At 38.5% G+C, this 22,764-nt stretch overlaps 1 protein-coding gene across 1 annotated transcript in view; it reads right to left on the bottom strand.

Moving 5' to 3' along the window:
* Nucleotides 1-1,029: 1,029 nt before the first annotated feature.
* The window catches only part of LOC309586380 (ubiquitin-conjugating enzyme E2 E2), a 204,360-nt gene continuing 182,625 nt past the window's right edge, over nucleotides 1,030-22,764 (bottom strand). Inside the window, exon 6 of the mRNA XM_082303168.1 lies at nucleotides 1,030-1,339. Within this exon, the coding sequence (XP_082159294.1) occupies nucleotides 1,242-1,339 (98 nt within the window). The 3' untranslated portion in view covers nucleotides 1,030-1,241. The remainder of the gene's footprint in view (nucleotides 1,340-22,764) is intronic.

Here is a 22,764-nt window from a genome sequence, read left to right as displayed (position 1 = left end):
CATTTCCTTAGCCAAGTAGAAGTTTTCCCTCCATGGCTGCATATCTAAAATTAGCCTGAAGGTCAAATCTGAATAGAAATACCCTTACCATTGAATGTGCTGGGAACGATTGGTGCAATGGGCTCAATTTTCCCATTGAAAACCTTCATTTATTTTTTTAAATAACAGTTACTTTTACAGTCAAAGAGCCTGGAGAAAGGCAAAATGAGGCCTGCTGTATAAAATCAACATCAATATTCTGCTTTCACTGCAAGGCTATTTTTATAGCCAACTATTTTAAATGTAACAAGATGGATATAGTGAAGCCACAGTGTAAAAGATGCAGCAAGAGGCTTCTGAATAGCAAGGCTGCGCACAGACAGGTGGAAGAAAGGCCTTGAAATTTGGAAGATGTTTGTATTTGAAGACAGGCACAATGAAGAATTCTAAGTTAAGGAATGCATTGATGAGAAGTGAATAGTTCAGGTCTAAAAATAGTTTTTTAACCTGCAGTCATATTATGTGAGGACTAAGCAGCCTATGCTGCATAAATGCAAAAGCACCGTCTTGCAAGAAGTGCATTTATCAGCCACAGTGTTTTATTGAGTGCTTTAATAATACAAGTGTACATCAACTGATCCACAGTCAAAAGTGGCAGGTCCCTAAGAAATTTACAAGCACTTTTTTTTGTTTTTTAAGTAAATCAAAATACATATTAATTTGTTCAATGCAATAGCCTTTTGTGTGGGAAACAGAAGGCTAGTGATAAACACAGTCTTAGTAATGCACAGTGATTCTTGATTTTAAGCTTTTATACAAAACTTGTTCCCAGTAGCATGCACCCACCATTAAAGACTTCAGTACAAAAAAATAACCCTAAACACTACATTTAAGTAGAAACGAGATATAATTCTGAATTTGTTTGTTTTCCCCAAAACCACATGAAAGAAAAAAAAAAACCAACCCCACACATTAATACAAAGCTTTGTGATAAAGCTCTATACTATTACAGATCCAACATTCTTTGCACTGATAACCAAAATTCCCTGTCTACATTTGAGGGAAACAACTTTCAAGTTAACAGAACAAAAAAACCCAGAACAAATAAAAATAAAAATAAAACAAACAAACAAAAAGAAGTAAGGACAACCTTTTGTCACAAAATGGTTCAAAATTTAATAAAAAATAAGAATGAAGGGAAGGGCTATTGATGCACTTAGTGAATGTGCTTGCACAGGTCCAGCAAATCCTAGAGGAGGTTCCTATGTGGCGTATCTCTTGGTCCACTGTCTGGCCATTCTGTCATGCTCTGCTCTGTTAGTCATGTACTGAGTGGCAATGCTTCCAACCAGGGGGTCAGCTGAAAAGGAAACACAAACCGTGAAACACGCGGCAGCCTTGGGAGGATGAGAAAGCTATTTTCAGATCCACATTCCTTCAGTTCTCTTAGGTCTAAATGCAACAAGGTGCCTACATATAAGAGCCTTGCTTTCAAAGCATGGATGGAAGAAGAGCAGGGGGAAATGGATAGTAGTTAGCTATACATGCCTGGTAAAGATATAACTGAAACAATTTTCCAAAGTTCTACATCACAAAAAAATGGTCCAATAATTTTATTTTGAGCTAAAATTCACCTTCAGGTGATGTAATTTATTTATGGTATTAGACTCCCACAAGTATATATATTCTCACCTAAGAAGAGGATGAGATTTAATTCTATTATCAGGTTCAATGTTGTTGGTTTTTTTTTTTTAATACTTTTAGTTTCAAAGCATAAAGAAATATAAGGAATTAGGGCAGTAAGTACTATTTTGAATGCAACAGAAGTTAATTCCAAATTTTGGGAACTGTTATTTAATTTATGGGATCTTTCTGAGCATTCATATGGCCAGAATGCTGCATGATATGACCTGGATCTATGAATTACTTCACAAATAATTAATTTAAACCAATTAGTCCCCTGAGAAAAACAATCCAAGACAAGACATTCCCATAAGTGACTGTATTTCATCAACATTTTTCTCTTTCAGACAACATTTTCCTATTCTCACTTTAAGCACACAAAAATGTAAAGAGTTTTTCCCTCTTTTGAGGGGAACCCATACTCTTGATATTTCTGCTGCAACTTTCTGAGATTGTACCATACAAGTCCAGAGGCATGGATCCCACACTTTTCTCCGACTTAGGACAGATGAATATGACTTCTTGTGAAAGCCAGGTAATGATCATCTTTTATTTGTCTGAAGATGGTGCCATTGAACAATATGAATATCAGCTTTGCCGGTACAGTTGTAATCTGAGGGTGGTGCTTGCACTATTAACCACTGGAATTCTCAGGACAAGATGTCAGGCCTTCTGTCAAGCAGATTAAATCTGGGCTTTTTTGTTTGGTTTTTGATGATAAGAGTTTATGATAGGGGAAGTACATTGGCTTAGCCAAAACATCGAGTGGCTGACTGCCAACCTCAACGAATAATAGTGAGTAATATCTCATGAAAGAAATTCTTTTGCTGTCCATGCATAACCTGCATTTTCAGGAAGAGCCTGTGATTTGAATGTTAAGTTTGCACCTTCTAAATTAGTAACACAAGTTACCACTGTGACTGTAGTGTACTACGTCCCTGTAGTCTCAGTCCTGCAAACACTTACTGCATGTGCTTACCTTTAATATCTTGATATATCCAGAGGAGGTCACTGAGGTCTGGACTTATTTTTACATGCATGAGTGTAAAAGAAGCATATCTGGTCTAAGATAGATTTTAGAAGTTGTAGACTAGAAAGTATATCCCCTTTAACTCCTCAGCCAAGGAGAAAAACTGTATAGGGGATTACCTGAGGGATTTTGTCCTGTGCAAATAGGAGGCTAACAATCTACAGGCACTTAAGTAGCAAGAAGTTATTCGTGGCTGGAATGAGATTTGAGAAGCACTGCAGGGTAAATGGGGAACCTGGGCAATGGGAAAGGGCAACATTTCTCTTCATGAAAGACTTCCCTACATACCAACAGGGAAACCTTGTCATAGTGTAATGGTAGCTTGGGGATGAGCCCGAGAGCACTGCTGCAAATTCCCACACCCTCCTCGGACACAATGCCCCTGTGCAAAGAAACACTCCCACAGACTCCTGGAGAAATGGAGACTAAGGGTTGAACTTGAAAGGAATCTTTGAAGCAAAATTTGAAGCATATCCTGGTTTTCATGCTTGTTTGGGAAGGTGGGGTTCGGCCTCTGAGGCATCTGGCTGGGAAGGGTTGCAAGAATATCACGGCATTACCATCTGGAATGCGGCAAGTTCTTACTGAGGTTTAGTGTGTATTTAAAGTGATGCCTCTGAGATCTTTATAAAACCTTGTATGAGTCAGTGAACAGTGATGTGCTGTAGTAAAGGTTTATCTAGTTCAAATCTGAAAGTGCAGGATGAATGTTTCTGTGAAAGCACGTCTTTCACATTGAGAGCTGTAAATTAACTTCCTTGATAAACAACAAGGATACTGAGGATCACATCATCATCCCCAATCCTGCATGATAATTAGAAAATTTGGTTTCCTAGTGTGGGGTTCCATCTATATCTCCTTTCAGAAGCAAGAAAATACTTCAACAGCATACATCTTTGCAAGGCTTTGGAAGGTACAGGCTCTTCCCCCCCACCTCCTCCTAGAATGGGAGGGTGTCTCCTTTCCTTTGGAGTGAGACAATGAGTGAGAAGAGTTCTTGGTAAGAAGGTGAGGAAATCTGTTGAAGCCCAGTAATGCAGAGAACTGGGCTGTTTATTTATCCACATGTTCAAGCCTTTGTCTCTGCAGTGTTTTGTTTGGCAGTTGAAAGAGTGGAAGTGATGGCCTGTAAGATGTCTGAGGTCTACAAAGCTTTTGTTGTAGGTGTGTAAATTCCTGCTGAGTGATCTAAGAATCAACTATCAGTCATCTCAGGTGCTTCTCCCAAGCCAGTGCCTCCCTCCATAGGTGTCTGCCTGTATGAAGCAGGACGGTGGAAGCAGAGAGGTCCTTGCTTGCTGTAGCGTGAGCAGGACCAGCTGCACCCACAGCCAGCTGCCAAGCAAAGGCTACTAAAAGGTACTATCAGTAATTAGAGAAATGACATTGATTTTTTTCAATTTGGCTGTATGTTTTATTGGTTATAACAATATTGAATAAAAAACCAAACCCACAGTTTGGGAAAGCCACTTGCTCATTTGAGACTGCAAACTGAAGGAATAGAAAAATAGTTATTGACAGCGAGGCTCAGCTATTTCACACCTCTGTCAGAGGGTCTGGAGGTGTGTTATACGTAGATATTTATCAGGACTTCAAAAAGGACACTTCAGTAGGTGTTTGAAGAACTGGCTTATTTTAGCAGTTGCTGTGAAGCCATCAGGAGGCACAACTGCTTTGTTTGAGAAGCCAGGACAGCTGGCAATGAGGGCCATTTAAACTTCAGACCAGAGCCACCCAACCAGGGGCACACTGGCCAGTTTGAAGCAGCACGCCACATTTGTGCCATGGGATGTAAGGACAGTGTGCGAGCTCCAGAAATGCCATCGGGCTCTCCCTGCATCTGTGTGGGCAGCTCCAGCCAGCCAGCAGGCCCTAGGAGACATATCTGAACACTTCATGAGTCACGAGTCACCACTGCTGTGTAATTCGCCGTGAGGGGCCATAACACCGAGATTACAAGATAAATTGAAGCATCTTAATTAAAACAATTAAAAGATTTAACTCCCAACATGCACAAGCCTTTTTTATAGTAGCCAAGTCCTACCAAATATCAAGTATGAGGAAGAAATCCTACAAAATACCAAGTATGAGGAAGAAATAATGGTCCCCATTTACCCCCCTAAGCTATGTAGCACATGGCTGAGCACCACCTGGTGCTCAGCTGGGCTGCACTGTTTAAGGGGTATTGTGAAATATCCATTAGTAAGGCCAAATATGTATTTATAAAACAACCACTGCATAAACTATCTAATTAAGAGATGAGAAGAAAAACCAGATCCCAAAATTCATAACATTTTCCCCTTGTTTCCATTTCTGACTATCAGAAAACTGTTTCTTATTTTCCATTTGTATATACCTGTGGTTTTATTGTTTCTGTAATTAGTAAACTACTGTAGTGCTCTCTCCTTTTTTTTTTCCTTAAAGAAGTAGCATGATTCATCAATGAATCAGGCTGCATTTCACAAATTGACTAAATGGGACTGTGTCCAAATGACAACAATAACCAGGGGATAAGAGTATAAAGCTATGCCAGAAATGTGTTACCGAACCTAGTGAAAGAAATGAAAATAAACCCACAATAAATTAATAAAAACAGCATATCTATGCAACTTGTGTCCTGGCAGGAGAAATGTACTCTTGGATCACCAGAACCATGGTGGCTGGCTTGAGAGTTGGGATGGCACCCTCTGTGCACAACTCCTTCCCTGTCCTGGGGGCTGGAATGGGCTTCCCAGCCTTTGGGGTGCTGGTGGCTGAGCCAGCCAGGATGAGGCAAGGTGACCTGTGATCCTGTGTGGCACTCAGCAGCACTGGACCCCGGGAGCAGGTTTGCAGGTGGCACTGCCTGTGATAGCCACATGTAGGGAGCACGGGAAGTCCTGTCCTGGCACACACCCTCAGCTCACCAGAGGAGCTGCTGCAACTCTGTGGACCTGGAAATCTTTAAGGCCTTGTAGTTTACTGTTCCTTCCAATCTCAGACTCTGAACTTCTAAAAACCTGCCCTAGGATGCCTCTATAACCTTTAATTTATGTAAAGGAAATTTTTTATCCCATACTCTGATTAATGCCATGCAAAATATTAACACACCAGGAATTACAGCATCAAATCTCATGTTAGAGGACAGTGCACGAGCGACGAAAATATATAAAAAAGGCACCATATAATACAGGCAAGGACAGGAGCTATGGTTCAGCAATGTAGTTTACAAGGAAAATGTCAATCAAAAGAACTGGACTATGAAAAAAATCTTTAGGATGATTTATTGGAAGACTGCAGCTGCTAAATCCCTCCTCACCTCACCATATGTAATCCTCATGTTATATCAGAATTCATGAAATTGCCCTGTATGTATGTGGTTTTGAAAGCTGGGTGAGCTGGAGCTTGTCCCTAGCTTAAAAAGGTTGGATGCACTGCTCTACAATACCTTGTCATCTTCTTTTGCAGCCACTTAATATGACTGTATAAGGAAGAACATTTGTGTCTCATGTCTGTTGTAAGGCTAATCAAATTTACAGTTCAATTCTAGGGAGTTAATGCTATTGGGGATTTGGATGAGCTGAGGTTTGGTCATTACAAAATTTCAGCTGTGTTTAATGCCAGTTAAACTGCTTTATCATTCAGAAGACAGACTATAATTCTTCTTTAAAACTACTTTCCCCCCAAATAAATGAAAATATATTGCTACACTGTATTTTTCTCGGCTTGTATTTTTACAGCTATTTCTATGTCAGCAAATAGCAATTTCAGAGCAGAATTCATCTCCTGGGCTTTGCAATGCTCTTTTAAAAATACAGCAAACATACTCTAGTGAAATAAAAAATGGAGATGGTGTGTTTAACAGCTTGATTTCAATGTGCCTTCCCCATCAACCACACAATATGCAATGAAATTCCAATTGGTAATGCCAACATGGTTAAAGAGACACACATTTAGACTTAAAACGTACATTAGGGGTGTTTGTATGCGTTTTATATATTTTATATGAGCATATATAAAGCAGAATTATATTTCCATTGCAGTATTTTGCAGTTTTAATAGAGAACAGCTGATGGAGCCAGTTATTACACCACCACAAGCAGGTTCTCAGAAAGATTTCTGGAGTACCTTAAAACCTAAAAAACCCACAGCCCTATAAAAATCTCACAGTTTCTTCAGCCAAATATTTAGAATGGACCTTTTTCTTGGTCGAGGTTTAGATTCAGCTCTGTATCAGGTTGTAAAGAGTTGGGCTCCAGCTAAAGAGCAGAATTAAAGTGGAAGAATTTCCAAAGGTTAGATGTAAGTTGAAAGGTCAGTCCTTCTCCTGAACTAAACAACTCCCTGCTCATAGCTGTGAGAGCATCCCATTGAGAGGCTCTACAGAACTACCTGTACTAAAACATCAGTCAGCAAAAATTAAATGTTTCCTATTCTTTTGACAGGATGTGCGCTAAGAAACAAATAAGTACTTTTCTAGTTATTTTAACTTCAGTTACACATTTAGAAGAGTTTTTGGTTTAGGTAACACTACTTTTTTTTGTTTGTTTCTTTTAGGACAGCCTCTCTTTCCAGATATACTGTGTTTGTTTTTCAATTAAAAAATGTGGAGTGCTTGAGCTTTTTTTTTATGGAAAAGTCAATGTGCTCTGTATGTCATCTACAGGATACCTGCCTTGGAGTCATCTTTATACAGCAGTACAGGCAGGATTGGTTACCCCAAAATCAAACCTCTCCAGAACAAAAATTTATATTTCCAGTGACTACATTTTGTTTGGTGGTTTCATTGCAAATAGCAGTGCAGGACAGAATATATTTCCATACTAGCTTGCAGTGAAAGCCAAGATTTTTGAACCCAATTTTTGTAGCTTTTAATATTGTACCAACCTTTACGTCCCAAAAGGTAAACAAACAAACAAAAAAATTAGGATTGGGGCAACAGCAGAAACTAACACTTTACTGAAACACCAGTTTTCTTAACAGCAAATGCTGACAGCTTGATTCACACCAAAACCACCCCTAAACTTAATTTAAAAATTATTTAATATATAATTATACTTTCTTATGTTGTTTTCAGTGGTATCCAGGTTGGTGTTATAAAAAGACCAGCCAGTGCAAACTGTAAAGGCAGTGTGAGACATGCTATACCAAATATGACACAGAACAATTTAGTACTCCAAGAGGAAGGGATTAAGAGAAGATGAATTGTTTGTGAGTAATTTTATTTATAGTGTCACTTTGCCTCGGGAAGTTTTCATAGTTAGCCACATATCACCTGTTTCAAACTCAGTGAACTCCTAGAAGACCATGTAAAGGATACTGCGAGTCTTGATATAGAAAATGAGATATGTGAAATGCATCATAGTGATCATAGAGCAGCAGTGTTGCTCTCTTTTCCTATCATTAATAATAATGCACAGACTGAGTAATTCTTTGGAAGCAGAGACAGGTGAAGTGGCACACTGAATTACTCTACTAACCTTTCACCTTTGAAAAGAGTGCTCAAACCCAGGGCACGAGTGAAAAGGAGTGCGGCAGCACTAATCCCTGTTTGTGCGGCAATAAAACAAGCTCGCGGTCGGGAGCCTGATCAACACACGCGCACGAACTGGAACAACAGCGTGATTCAAGGCAGAACAAAGGGTGGTAGCAGGGCTCTGAATTGCTTTACATAGCCTACAAGCTGAACTACAATTTATTCCTGACTTTCACAAAATCACAGTTTCAACTATCCGCACAGAATGTATTTAACCATCTGCGAGGCTCTTTGAAAGCCATACAGAAGAATGGTAAAGTGATCAATAAATACTGTAGTAAAAAAGGAGAGCAAATAAAATTAATTGTTTCAGTAAAGAAAAATGGTTGTCACTAGAGGAGAAAGGAGCAAATTCTAGAAAGATGAAATGTCTACTAGGAAAAAAGTCAGTGAAGCTATATTAATTTTAGAAATTATAGTTCACAGTAGAAACCATACAATATGACATAATCAAGTCAGCTTCTCATTTCAGGAACTAGTTTTGCAGGTATGTCTGGTCCCTCCTCAACATTCAATAGAAACATTTTAATGTATATAGAAAGAAAGTCAAGTGGTCTTACAGTGGTGCCTTAGCTTCCCATCTGTGAAGCTGGACTAAAGCTTTTCCATCACCCAGGCTAAAAACTGCAAGGTATCTGGATACTTTCATAAATATGGCTGTACAGATGTATATCACAAAAAGACTGCTATCCATGACTTGACTCTAAATTTTGAGCTCTGTAGAACTGTCAGAAACACATTTGACTGTTAAGTTTGCATAGTAATTGCAGCTACACAAACATTAAGGCATAAGCAGTTTGGACTTGATTACTTGATGTCCAAATTGTTCTCTGGAGAAAAAAATGATACCTATCTTCAAAAATAAAAGAGCTCTGCAAATCTAGTTTAGGAAACATCCATTTACTAAAATATCCATTTTGTAAGCATGGAGGGAGAAATTCATTCCTCTCTCTAGACTTGTGTTTGATTGCTGTCAGGCTACCTACCACAGACCTGTGTGAAATATGAGGCTGCCTAAGAAAAAGATGTTTCAGAAATAAGGAGTATTATCTGGCCCAATTTTATTAACGCAGCTCTTAAAGGAAAGTGTTGGCAGTGATTCATCTCTGTATCTTGCCAAGGGAAATCATTCTTGTTTAAAGAGAAAGATTTTTTTTTTCAGTCTTCAGTTTTTAGCAGGATTTCTATAAACTTCACTGGCTGACTGGGAGTTAGCTGAGGCAATCACAGATCAGCAAGGCACAGTGTACTGATCTTGAAGAGTTGTCTTTAATTAAGGAAGAACATGCACCTATTAGAAGTGCCAGTATGCTGGAACAATTAAAATTCCGAAATAACACACTTCACTTTGATGCTTGGATGCGTCTCAATATTAAAAGCACAGACACATTAGCAATGTATCTGTTCATAGTAACAAACTCAATTGAGAAGCAGTCGTTATTATTAGAAAAAAATTAATAAAAAGGTGTTAATAACTGTAGAACTTAATTTGCAAGACATTACATGGCATGCGGTTTGATAAAATTTGAAGAAGTTACAGCAATATGCATTTACCTTGTGGAAGATGGCTGTGAGTGGATAATAAGAAAACCACAGCCCTTGGACCTCAACATGCTGTCAAACAAACAAAATGCTGAGACCCATAACTAAGCTGGCTTTTATTCATAGGGTCATAACTGTATTTTCAGAAAAGCACCATGGATGTGATTTTTTTTGTGTGTCTGAAGACTTGCTAAGGGAGGGATAGCTATTCTGTAGGAATGCTCATGTGTTTGGCATTTCTTCCATCTAAAGATAATGGAACCAATTTTCTTCTGGATTTGTCCCTCCTTATTTCCACCTAATCACCTCCTCCAGGCAAAGGATTGACCTATGGGTCTTACACATCCTGAACAAAGAGTTTAACACCTAAGCAACAGTGGGTAAGGCTCTTCTGTGTGACCATGCTTTGTGCGGCCTTAGACATCCTATAATCACATGTACCAAAGGTAGATTGCTCTGCAAGAAAACCAGGAGGTCCTATGGGACCCACTTACCCTGTGGATTCCCAGAGGACAGGGAGGGGAGGAGGTGTTACTGCATGGTCTGGTCTTTTAGACACTGAGAGAAAAATGAGTCCTAAAGCCATCGTCACTCTTAGAAGAGTGTTTAAAGGTGAGCAATATCAAAAATCTTCAACTTAAACATACCCCTTTCAGGTCAGATGTAGGAGTCATCTGAATCCTGCTCATGAATCTATCCCTTTTTACCTTTATTGCAATTCATCTTTAGAAAATAGAAAAGCCTACATATGTTATGAATGCTGCTTCTTTTGGTTTAATCTGATTTTCCCCTTCTTGTCCTATTAAATCTCATTATTAATTTGTCAAATTTAATCCAAATCTCATTATTAATTTGTCAAATTTAAATCCAAAACTGCTATTAAGAATCCCATAAAAATGTCAAAAGAATACAAGAGGGCTTTATTTACAAAAGGTGGGGTTAGTGAAGAATTTTATCCCTTCTAAAGGCCTACTAAATAAAACTCTTTCATAGCCCAGGGCCTGAAATCCCTTGGCAAGTTGAACATCCATTGGAACAGGAATAGGAACTTAGGTGTGCCTCGCATGAACACACCTCTTACTGTTACTCAGTAACACAAAAAACAGTCAGGCCTCTCCATTCCCTATACAGGCAGTGACTGAGGAATCAGCAGGTGAGTGAGAAAACAACCCCATTTTAGCAACCAACTGGACTATCCACTTCTAGATAAACTTCAGAACATGAATATAATTATGCCTAATTATGACCAGGCTCTAATAGGACTGAAAGGAAAAAACAGGTTAAACAAATAATTAGTACTCATCATGTAGGCAAGTTTTGCTCCTGGATTAGTTGCAATGAAGTTACATGGCAATGCTGAAAAAAGATTGAATTTGTGATATTTTACAGCAATAATTTCATATTTAGTAACAGTTAAAATAACTTTATTTGGAAATCTTATCTTTCCTGCCTGAGGGGTCACATTGACTCCACTGGCATGCCTGACTAAATGATAATCAGTTTGCAAAATGATTTCAGGCATTGGCATAAAGAGTCCCAAGACTGAGCTGTAGAAACAAGCTATACAAGGTAGAGATGAAAAGACATGGAAGGTCATGAAGGAATTCCTTTTGCTAATATAATATTATATCTTACAGTAAGTTCTACTTTCATGCCACTTTATACAGCCACTTTACTTAATCAATACTATAAAAACCCAAGCAATGAGGATTCCAGCCCTTGAGAATTTTCTGAAATCTAATTCATCTTGGAGTTGCAATGCTCCACTCCACACATAGAAGGGCCTTTTTTAAAGCCTTGTACAGATGGAAAATTCTACAATTTCCTAATCAAAGCTCTATTTCTGTATCCCACATGAATGTGAAATCTTACAGTACAGCCCATTCTTAAATTTGGGACAACTGCACCATATATTTTGGTATTTAAGTAGCTGTCTATGACTCTATGTAATGCACCTGAACTTAATTTGCTGTGAAAATAGGGATTCTGAAACACACACTGCATATAATTTGTTTTATTTGTTGTCTTTGATAGATCTGCAAAACTGTAAAAAACAAACAACTGTTTCCTCCTCCCCTGCTGAATAATGTAGAAAATTAGCCATGCAAAATAGGAGAGACATGTCTTGCAGAGGTGTAAATCATCTCTGAAGGTAGAATCTGAGTGACTCAGGAATACTAATTTCTGAAATCTTACTCAAGAAAGTGAGAGACTAAATGATTTAATAGCTCACATATCCAGGGTTATAAATTTCACTTTTCAGGACTGACTCTACATTCTTATTGGGAATCTCTTGGCCAAATGTAGCAGGCTTCTTTTCAGGAGCTTAAAGAATGTGGAGCAGTGGGATTTCTATGGTGAAACAAAAATAATTGTATTTTAAGAACAGGAAGAATCAGTCTTAAAAATAGTTGTGCTAATTAGGGTCCTGAGGGTGGTTCTTAGGCAGTTAGAAATGCATGGCAAGAAATTTGAAAATCTGTTCTTGCCTTCATGTTAAAAAAGGTACACAGGGAAAAAGAAAAACAACAAACACACAAAACAACCCCCCACTTAGTAAAATGGAACAAAGTCTAAATGAAAAATCTGGAGTACAAAGCTCAGCAGGACTGATGCCAGTTTACTCCATCTAAGATTTGAGCTATTTGTACTAACTGGGAATAATGGATATTAGATTGAATTATTCTGAGATTAGAAAATTCACGTAATGTCTATTTTTTTTTTATTTTCTAGTTTTATTTATTTTTCCTTCAAATATATACAGTCCTATTAGTGAGAAAAATATATCCAGTAGAATGGGTTAAGCCTGGAAGTGATGCATCTATTTCATTACAAGGAAAAAAATAATTATTTATATATATATATATATATAAAATTCTAATGCAATTAAAGACATGTCTGTATTGGCAGACAAAACCTGCATGAAACAAAGAAAATACATTTAATGACTGTAAAATATTAGAGTGTATTTTAAAAGGCCGTTTACTTTCTATCTTGGAACTCATTCAAATTAAGCTAGAAATCTATATATTATATATGAGAAATAACTAAGAGCTTTATTTAAATACTTTACATTGTTAAACATTTAATGTTGATGACTTATTTTGGTCTCAGTTCACACAAAGATTTATTATGCGTATGCACTAAAATTACCTGTCTTCTCTCTGAGGTTATGGGCATAGGAAAGCTCCACTGGTAGTATTTTAAATTACATGTTTATTGGAAAGAAAATGAATTGTAACCTTTTGTATCTGTAGCATCCATCACTCATGCATTTTCTCAAGTACTTTTAATTTAATGATGGTTGAGCCTAAGCTTAAAGGAACTCTGTGTTTCTGGAGCAGAAATCAACAAACTTCTAAAAGCCCGGTATGTATATTTATCATAGAGCTTTTATAAGTTTCATGCAAAGAAAACCAACCCCAAAAGTCAAGTGTATATTTTTTTCAGCTTTACTTCCATTTTGTGATGACTGTATTTTATATGTTCTAGAAACACTTTTTGAGGAATAATAAAAAAGAGGAACAGTTAAGTGTTGTGACAAGACTCCTTTTTCTTATGAGTGCCAGTTACATCCCTTTACATTTATTTCTTGTCACAGACGTACAAAGCCTCTTTACTGATTTGGATTTTAGTCAATCTCTGATTTAATCAGATGCCATTTAATAAACTGATGGTTGGGTATTATTATGTCTGAAGTTCAATTTTTCTCACATCTCCTTAAGCAAAAACAAATTAGGAGTAGAAACACTATTGAAAAGGACAAGAAATCATTAACAGCATGGTAAAACCTTTCCATCTAAGGAATGGTTGAAATCTAAGGTGATTCCTTTGAGATGGAATAAAAACACAAAATAAAATGTGACAGGTAATTTGGTAAAGAAGATTAAAAAAAAAAAAAAAAAAAGTGGTCTTATCTTTTCCATAGTAAGAAAGGAACACAAACAAAACCCCAACACATTTAGCAAAAGTTAAAAGGGAGATGCTTCATACACCAAATTGGTAAGCACACACAAAAACCACAGTGTAGGAATACTAGAAGGTGATTTAGGAACCTCAAAAATTAATTAGAAAACTTAATAGCCATGCACCACCTGAGCTACCACTGCAAAGGCTGTACTGCTCATGCTTCAGCACATAATCTGATTGTCAGCTGTGGCTAGGAGGGAATTTCCTCTTCTGTGTATTACTGTGTGAGTAAAGAAATGCTTTGAGGGATTTTTACACTTTTCTCTGACCCACTGAAGGATGAGCAGTTGCAGGCAATGTGCCTGATTCAATGAGTAGCACTGGTTTTCTGCTAGAGAATGACTGTACTCCTTCTAGACATTATTCTTTGCAGAGATGCATCAGAAAAAAAAAAAGAACAGGGTAAGCGCGTGTGTGACTGGCATCTGGAGCTATAGCTAATGACTGTATCATGCCTTGGATATCACAAAATCCAGATTTTATTTTATAAAAGTAATCTCTACCACTTGCTTTCTAAATTACATAAACCCACCAATTTTATGTAAATATTTCCAGACACTTTTCAGAAAAAAAAATTATTTAAACAGATTGTAGACTTCTGAAACCATAATGGGGGGTTTAAAACTAAGTATTTCTAAACAATCTTACTTCTATAGTTGTGTTAATCTTTTTAATGATGTCTTGTGAGCTTTGAATAGCCTAAATCTAAACACACTAAAAGCCTCTATACTCACAAATAATGGTCTTCTACCCATAAGGTGTTGTCAAAGTGCAACTGAAAAGAGCAATGATTTAGGCCAACATCAATAGTAATCCTGATCCAAGCCTCCTCCCCCTGCACACATAATTAGGAGATATTCCAAGACATATTTTCCTGAGAACTACTAAAGGGATGACAGTTCACAAATGTTTTTCCTGCTGTTATAATAATCCCCACAGTCATGAGTTCATGTTGAGGGGACTTAGTCAACTGATAAGAACAAATCTTGTAACAGTTTCATCAGCTTTTCATGGCAAAGGAAATTAATTCTATTTCAATGCTTATCTATATGCAATTTTCATAATGTGCTGCTGCACTTCTTGCATTTACATCTGTTTAATCTCATGTTTATAGATCATGTCCACAGAGTTTAAGACATATAGGTGTACAAGTCTGCAAGTATTTAAAGACCAGATGTATAGCAAGTCTCTTCCTGGCAGTGCTGAGAGGTTCCTAGTGAGACTTCAGATGCTTAAATCCCACGGGAAGTACTGAAAACCCTGCCAGCTGTCAGCCAGCAGCTTTAGGTGCCTAAATGCCTTTAACATATTGGTACTGCGTGTTCAGATCAGAATATGAGAAACTGTAAGTGATTCAAACTATAGAATAGAAGTTAGTGTTGTATACACACTACAGCAGAACTGGTACAGCACAGAATCTTTTAAAGGGAATCAGAAGAGAAAGCACTGATAAACTACCACGAATTTGTAAATATCAGCTCTAGATTCTGTGATATGATCAGTGCAAATATGTATATTTGCATATGTAGCAGGTTCTGCAGAACAGGGAGGGGAACATACAGTACTTCTAGATAAACAAGTACTTTCTTGAAAAAAGAACTTTGTTGCAACTGACGGGATCACTTTGCTCATGTTTTTCCCAAGACAACCCCACCTTTGACAAAATCTTTCTGCACTCACTGAGAGCAGAACAAAACCCATCAGTTTTATGCTGCATTTTCCTTTCATGCTCCCTTAGGACAACTTACTAGGATGGCCTTTATGCAGAACACCCATTTGCTCTGCTCCCAGCCCAGCAGCATTGAGGCAGCTACACTTTGTCTTTGCTAAGCCAGAGCCTCTAGAGTGAGCTCATTTCATTTGCAGACAACTCACGGCAGAGATGTAAAAACGAGCAGAAAGGTTATGCTGCAACTTAGAACAAACCAAAAAACATTACTCCCTGAATTGATTCCTCGGTGCTTTAACTTTCATTTACTGTGTGTTACTTGTTGTCGTGCTTGAGTGACATGGCACAGAGTATTTTCCTGCTTCAGATACAAAGAAAGCATTTTCCATTGTGCTGAAACTGCCCACTTCCTGACAGAGTACAGTATACAAACTCCGAAGAAAAGGGAAAAAACAGCTCCAAGCTAAAGATTATAAATAATCTCAGACAACAGAGCAATTTCATTGTTTACATGACCCACTGCTGCTTACAAAAAGGATATATGGGAAAATGAGATTGTTTTGTTGTATGTCTGATAGGACTGTGTTGTGACATTGCACCTGGTAGCCTGTGGGTGCCAGGAAAGAATCAAAGCAGCAGGGCTTAGCCAGCCTCATAAAATTGGACAAATTAATATTGTTTTACCAACTTAAAAGTATTTCAGTAGTTTTCCAGAATATTCATCACATTTGACAAATCTACTCAAAAATGGTTTATTAAAGAATATGTATAATTTTAATGAGTATTTATAATGAGTACTTATAATTTTCCTGTTTTCTGTAAGTCTTGACAAAAATGTTCAAGAAGGAAATAAATTTTCACTAGAAACCACAACAGCATATACTTGGGCGCAGGAAAGCCTAGGAGTCCTTTTTGATAAACTGAACAAAGCTGATAAGATGTTCAATGAGAAAGAAAAAAATCAGATTGGATTCTGAAGCAGTTTTTGATAGCAGCAAAACGTGCAGATCATGGCTTCAAGGAAAAAAATTACAAGAATGAGGAAAATGAGAAGTGGCTCATCCCTTGAACTTGCTGTCATCCAGAGTTTCTAAATTCATTTCACAGCTGGGGGTGAGGGGAAAAGAAGGAATGATAATTGGGAAGTCTAAAAAATTGCAGGAGGAACATCTGATGTGAACCAGCACTGACAGAAAGCAGCCTCTGCTATGGGGAAGCACCAGATGAGGAGGAACACGGTACAGTACATGCTTCCTGATACATCGGGATATATGGAATAACAGAGAGAAGAGAAGGTACATCCAGGCTGCTGAGTGGTGAGGAGCACGGACCTGTTCTTCATTACCCAGGGCTGGGGAGCTATTTTAAAGCTCAAACATGGAAGCCAAATAGCAGAGTTGTGACCACAGCCAAATTCCCACTCAGAGCCAAATGCTCCAGCATGGAACAGATTTTATTATTACAGCTATGTTACATTTTCCTTTATTAAGATGCCTTGGATTTATTTTTAAACTTTTTTTTTGGACAGGCTAGCGTTTTCAAGTATCTCAGTAATTCTGAAAATAGATATTTTTTATTGATGTAGTGGACCTCTACTAGTGTATTAAAATGCATGTTGGTATGGCTGGGGGTTTGCTGGCTGAAGAAGCAGAGTTATTCCTGTGGAACCTGATGCATCGGCACACACTTGGTTTGTAAGTGGCTGTGGCAATTCTGGCTCTTGGTGTCCCTGTGCCAGAGATGATCAGCCCGAAGCAGTATCAGGAGCACACAGCGTGTCAGTGGGAATCAAAGTCTGGCAGCCTCACTCCAGCTCCTGGTGGGAGATGCATTTTCCTCAGAGGGTTTAAGCGAACCTACTTCCCTTTTTGTGGGGTGTGCAGAAGACAATTCTATGGGTATTGTATTGTACATTGGGTATTCCACGTATTTCTGTCAATACCTGTCAATACCTTATGCAAATTTGTAGAGATTGTGGAATTGCTATAAACAAACATTTGGATGAAGCTTAAGTTTCCCAAATGCCAACACAAATTAAAAATGTGGAGGTGCTCAAAACTTTCTAGACAGAAGATCTATCCATGTTGCAATTGGAGGTATGAACCCTGGCCAGAGAAATTCCAACAGCTGGCTTTGGAGATGGCTGCTGATGGCAAATCTGCCAAGGGACAGGGCAGTGGCATCGCAGCAGGACACCAATTTCCCTCCAAGAAAGTATACTGCTGTCTGAAAGGGAAATGGGCTGAGAAATCGCTAATTCAGTTCCTTCCCTTGCATGTTGTCTGGCTTAAATCTCCCACCTACTCCTGTTTTGCAAAGGTTCTGGAAACAGCAGCAATTCCAGCAGCTTTGTAGCAGGGTAAATACCGTTCAGGCTTTTAGGGCTTTTAAGCTTATGTTGAAAAGTCACCCTCGAAAGTGCTGTTTTAGATCCCATTGAGGATCAAAGATATGCATTAAATTACACTATTGAATCCTTTTCTGCCAAAGATGACAGAACTGCTATACCCTCAGCAACAAGAGTACAGAACCTTGCACACCCTTAGGAAAATGATAAGGAAAAAAAAAGAAAAAAGAAAAGAGAAAAGAAAAAAAAAAGAATAATGTAATAACTGAATCCCATCTCTAAAGTTTCTTAAATACCAGCACCTTCATGCAGGTGTATGTACAGGTGTTAATATCTTTTGGCAGAAAATTTAGGCAGACCTAAATCATGCCAAACCACATGGATAACTTGTAATTGCAACAGAAAAAGAGCAATAGGATGTTATCCAAAATTGCCTGTTATACCTACTCTGTGATAAAAACAAAGACGTTTATGGGGAAGATAAAGGCAAAATGTAAGGATGACTCATACGAAGAAAGCTTAAAAGCATGTCTCGTGTCCCTTAGTGAGACACTTAAAGCTTCCCATAACCTTAGGATCTTTGACTTTGCTTATCTATGCTTAGATAAATGTAAGTCATTAAAATGCACAGCCACATTACTTCATGTGGGTTAACAAAGTATGAAACCCTCTAGTAAATTCATGATTCATGGCAGTACTTGTAAAAAACAGCACATCCACTTCTAACCGGGGTACAATATATTTGAAAGTTACAATGTATGTTGCAGAGTTTTTTAACCTAAACAGTCCACTTTTCAGATGTGCTGAGCAACTGCAACTACGATACAAATTGATGGGTCTTGCATCAAAGTAACACAGTGCTACTTGTCAACTCATTTACTCTTGTTGTAAGTATATTTACTATGAGGACATGCATGCTTCAGCCCCAAACTACGTTCACAGCAAACTTTACATGTAACACAAAACAAACCGCCCCACACTTTCTGGTTGAGTTTAAACAGTAATGAGACAAGTAGCTTTACACTGCTAATATAACGTGACTTAAGTATCTGAGAGCAGAGCAACCAACTTGACTAGTGCTGACCCCAGTGAAGTGGGTACTGCAGGAGTTGTTTGTGCATTTCCTTTGCCTTTTCTAGCAAAAGCTTTTTCTTCCTTTTTGCCCTTCCTTTCTTTTTTTTCTCTTTTCCTTTTCCTCTTTTCCTTTCTCCACCATTTTACTCAATTGGTTTAAAAAGCAGACAAACAGTGAAAATGACAGGGCTAAGACAGAAATAACCTTCACTGGGGCTGCCAAGTGAGATAGGCACATCCAACAGGGAGCAGTAAATATTTCCACCCAGATGACGGTGATGATGAGCAGGTTAGTCTGTCTAGCTGTGCCTCATGCCCCAATGAACTCCAAGAGTCAGGTGCATTCAGGAAGGATGAGTGCACTGAGGATGAGCAGGGGAACAGAAAGCCTCTCTTACAGAAGGAGGCTCATACACTCAGGTCTGGTAGTGTGCAGCAAATAAAGACAATGAGGGAAGAGGATGGTTCTTTACTAGTACACTGGGAGTGAAAACCAGGAAAATGGTCACTTATGCTATAGGACAAGGCTTGCTTAAAAATGAGTGGGTATAAAATTCCAGTGAATCAGTTCAGGTTACGAATCAGGCAGAGGTTTCTAAAGAGCAAAGCAAGTGAGGCACTGTAGAGCCCTTCAGCAGTTACTCTGACTACAGCTGCCATCCAAGTGTTCAGCCTAATGTTTGTGGGAAAGCAGTATTGTGGCTGCCCACATCTCAGTCTGCCACTCTCATCCTCTAAGTGCATCCCCTGGCACATCCCCATCGCAGGAGCTCACAGAAGGGTATGGCTGCCATGCAGGGAAGAGGGCCAGGAGCAGCAGCAAAGCATTTGGGTTCAGAATGTCAACTGAGGGATAAAATCCCCACTGACTGTAGAACTTGCATGTGGGAAAAATGGTAAGGAGCCAGAGCCAGAGGATGACACCAGAAGGGAAGAGGTTGGTGTGAGGGAGAGATAGGCTTTGTTCTCATGCTCTAATCAAGGCTTAGCTGTGTGTTGTTAAGCAGACATGGTTCGATGTAAAGACTGTTCAGACCTTGGGATAATCAGGCCAGCCAAGTTCACATTTTGAATGTGAAGAAGGAAGCCATGCAAATAAAAACGTTGCAGCGTTATAATTTATTTTCTCTGAAGTATTTGCAAATGACACTTTTCCTGGGGCTCAAGAACCTTTGGCAGGGCCAGGATGGCAATGATCAAGTAAGAAAAATAAACATTCTAACCCAGATCAGCATCATCAGCTCTGCAACTATAAAAAATAATTTGGTTAGCACTTCAAACTCAGGAAAATACAAAATCTCAGGGGCCTGCACTTGAAAGCTCTTTGGATTAAGACAGTGTGGGAATTTACACTCCCCAGGCTCTGCTTGAACATTTAAAATATAGTTGACTTCTACTCTAAGCAAGACAGGTTTTCATAACTTAATACATTTTCAAAGCGGGGAGTGTCCACACATGGAGTTACTCTGAAATAACTAACTGCCCACATAGGCCAGCCCTAGCAGCTAACACTGCTGGAAGCAGGCATTTTCAGCACTCAAGCATAGAGCCTATAAACATTCACTCACTCACTCACTCACTCACTCACTCACTCACATGCTCTGTTTCACACAGGTGAATGTATCTGTCAGGTTTTGTGGGGTTGCTCATGCACATGCCAAAGTATTTACAGGACTGGAGCCCTGCTTTGGAGAAAGGGACATGTGCTGTGGCCTCGAGTGCCACTTAAAAGAAAAATACTAATGCCTGGACTGGATGCTAGTGTGGCCCATCCCTCTGACACATTTGGCTCTCTTGCACCTCCAGATAAGGCACATATGTTCAGTCATACACAAACCCTACGACATCCCTTCCCCCCATGAAAAAGTCAGCCAGCTGTTACAAAATTCAGGCATTTCATTAACACAGTTTACTGGCTGATACTGCCAAGCAAAACAGAGACAATCAATAATAACCAGGACTGAAGGGTCTCAGAGAGCTTATGAGTAAAGGATTGCATTAGTTGTTTAAAAAGGACAAACTTGCTCCTGCCTGGAGTGATAGGGAACAAAAGGCGGTGATGTATAACCAGGGAGGAAAGAGGCTTTTGTAGATTACTGTGTGAATGACAGGAGCGGCAGGAGCAAATACCTCTTTTCATTTGCTCAGCCTGCTGGAGAAGAATAGCAGCGCTTGCCAATGAAGCTGCAGCTGTGCTTCAGCGCCGTTTAATCACTGTGTATGACTGAGGGTTAATTAGCTGCCATTCTTACTCCTATTTGTTGTTCTAATGAAGATTTGCATAAATGTAAGAGTAGGGGGTAACTGATACTTGATTCTTCCCTTCAGAGGCCAGGGTGGAAGACTCGCCCATCCTATGTGTTTATGTTTGTGGGAGACTCAATGTTGCGTTTCCGTTTGACCTGATCTGCTTCTGGCTGATGAATGGTGAAAAAAAGAGTTCAAAGTTGCTTATCAAATCGAGACCCCTGTTGTGTTCCTGCCTTTAGAAAGGGGCAGACTAGTTAGATGAAGAGAGGACTGAGGGATTAGAAAATTACTGCCAGCTGACAGAGAGGAAAATACATATATGCATGTTTCTGCAGCTACTTATGTGTACATATATGCAATATATTTCAATGATATATGTAACAGTGACATATCTTTCTTTCTATCTATCCATCCATCCATCCATCCATTTGATGGCAAGTAACCAATAATTTTTTAATGATAAAATGTCTCAAAAAATAATGGGACAGGCAGCACAACTGCAACATATAAGCCAATATGATGAAAAGTAAGGATTTGTGTATTTCTGCAAACCTGTTGTACGTCACTAACATTCAAAGTTCACTTTTAAATAAAAAGAGTATCTAGCACAAAACAGGCAATTTCCAAGGAAGGTGAAAATGACTCAGCAGTTCAAAAATACCTGCCATCAGTGCCTTGTGAGAGCAGGATACAAATTAAGAAATTGCATTAATTAATCAAAAAAAGGAAAATGTTACCATGAAGCAGTGACAAAATCCAAAACTACTTCATAATTAAAGAGAAGATTTGCAAATGAAACAGCATAAAATTGTTTTATTTACAAGGGCCAATACAATACTTATGGCGGCTAACTGCAAGAGGCAAAATGGAAAAACTTCCCATTTTTATTATGTTAACTTGTTGTACATGATAATACAGTATGGAGAACTGTTCTCAGTATTCCTCTTACACACTTGATATGCTAAAACTGTTGTCTGACAGCATCTGTGAAGATTTAAGATTGAGAGGGCGGAAGAAGTGAATTTCTAAATTTCAAATCACTGCTGGAAAGCGTCTGGCTTTCAAGATGACTGTATCCCTCCGAAGAGAGGTGACCACAAGAGAGCACGTATTTACTACCCATTTCTCAATCTCTACACAGCTTTGCAGAGTCTCTAGCTCTTTACTTGGTCTCTAAGACACACAAGCAAACATTAATTTGTTTTTTTTACACTTCTGTCATCTATCTGCCTGACTACGTACAAACATTTCTTCATATTTTTGGCCAAACACTAACAGAAATCAATCTTTCAGAGATGCTAGCAGAGAGCATTCAATCCACCTGAAATAAATGTGCCTAAAATGGTAACACTCTATCACTCCAGCTCTTAGCTGAAAGGAACACCACAGGTTTCAGTGTTCTATACAGTAACAAACCCACATGAAAACAAAAGCAGTCAATCACACTTTTGCCCACTCTCACCTTATTCTGAGTTTTGAAATATTTCAATATTTTATTACAGCTTTCGATTCAGCTCCTGATTATGCCAGAATCTCACATTCTGCCCTTTTCAAAGCAATTTTTAGCCCTTTAGGCAAATTAAAAATAATATTGAAGTGTAGAATAAAAAACAAACCAGCAACAACCCTCATGACATAAAAACAGATCACATAATTTTTATTCAACAATTCGTTAGTAATTTCTACATACTATGATTTTCCAAGGC

The sequence above is a fragment of the Coloeus monedula genome (genome assembly GCF_965178545.1).
Source record: "Coloeus monedula genome assembly, chromosome: 1".
In the NCBI taxonomy this organism is placed as follows: domain Eukaryota; kingdom Metazoa; phylum Chordata; class Aves; order Passeriformes; family Corvidae; genus Coloeus; species Coloeus monedula.
This window is presented reverse-complemented; position numbering and strand designations above follow the sequence as displayed.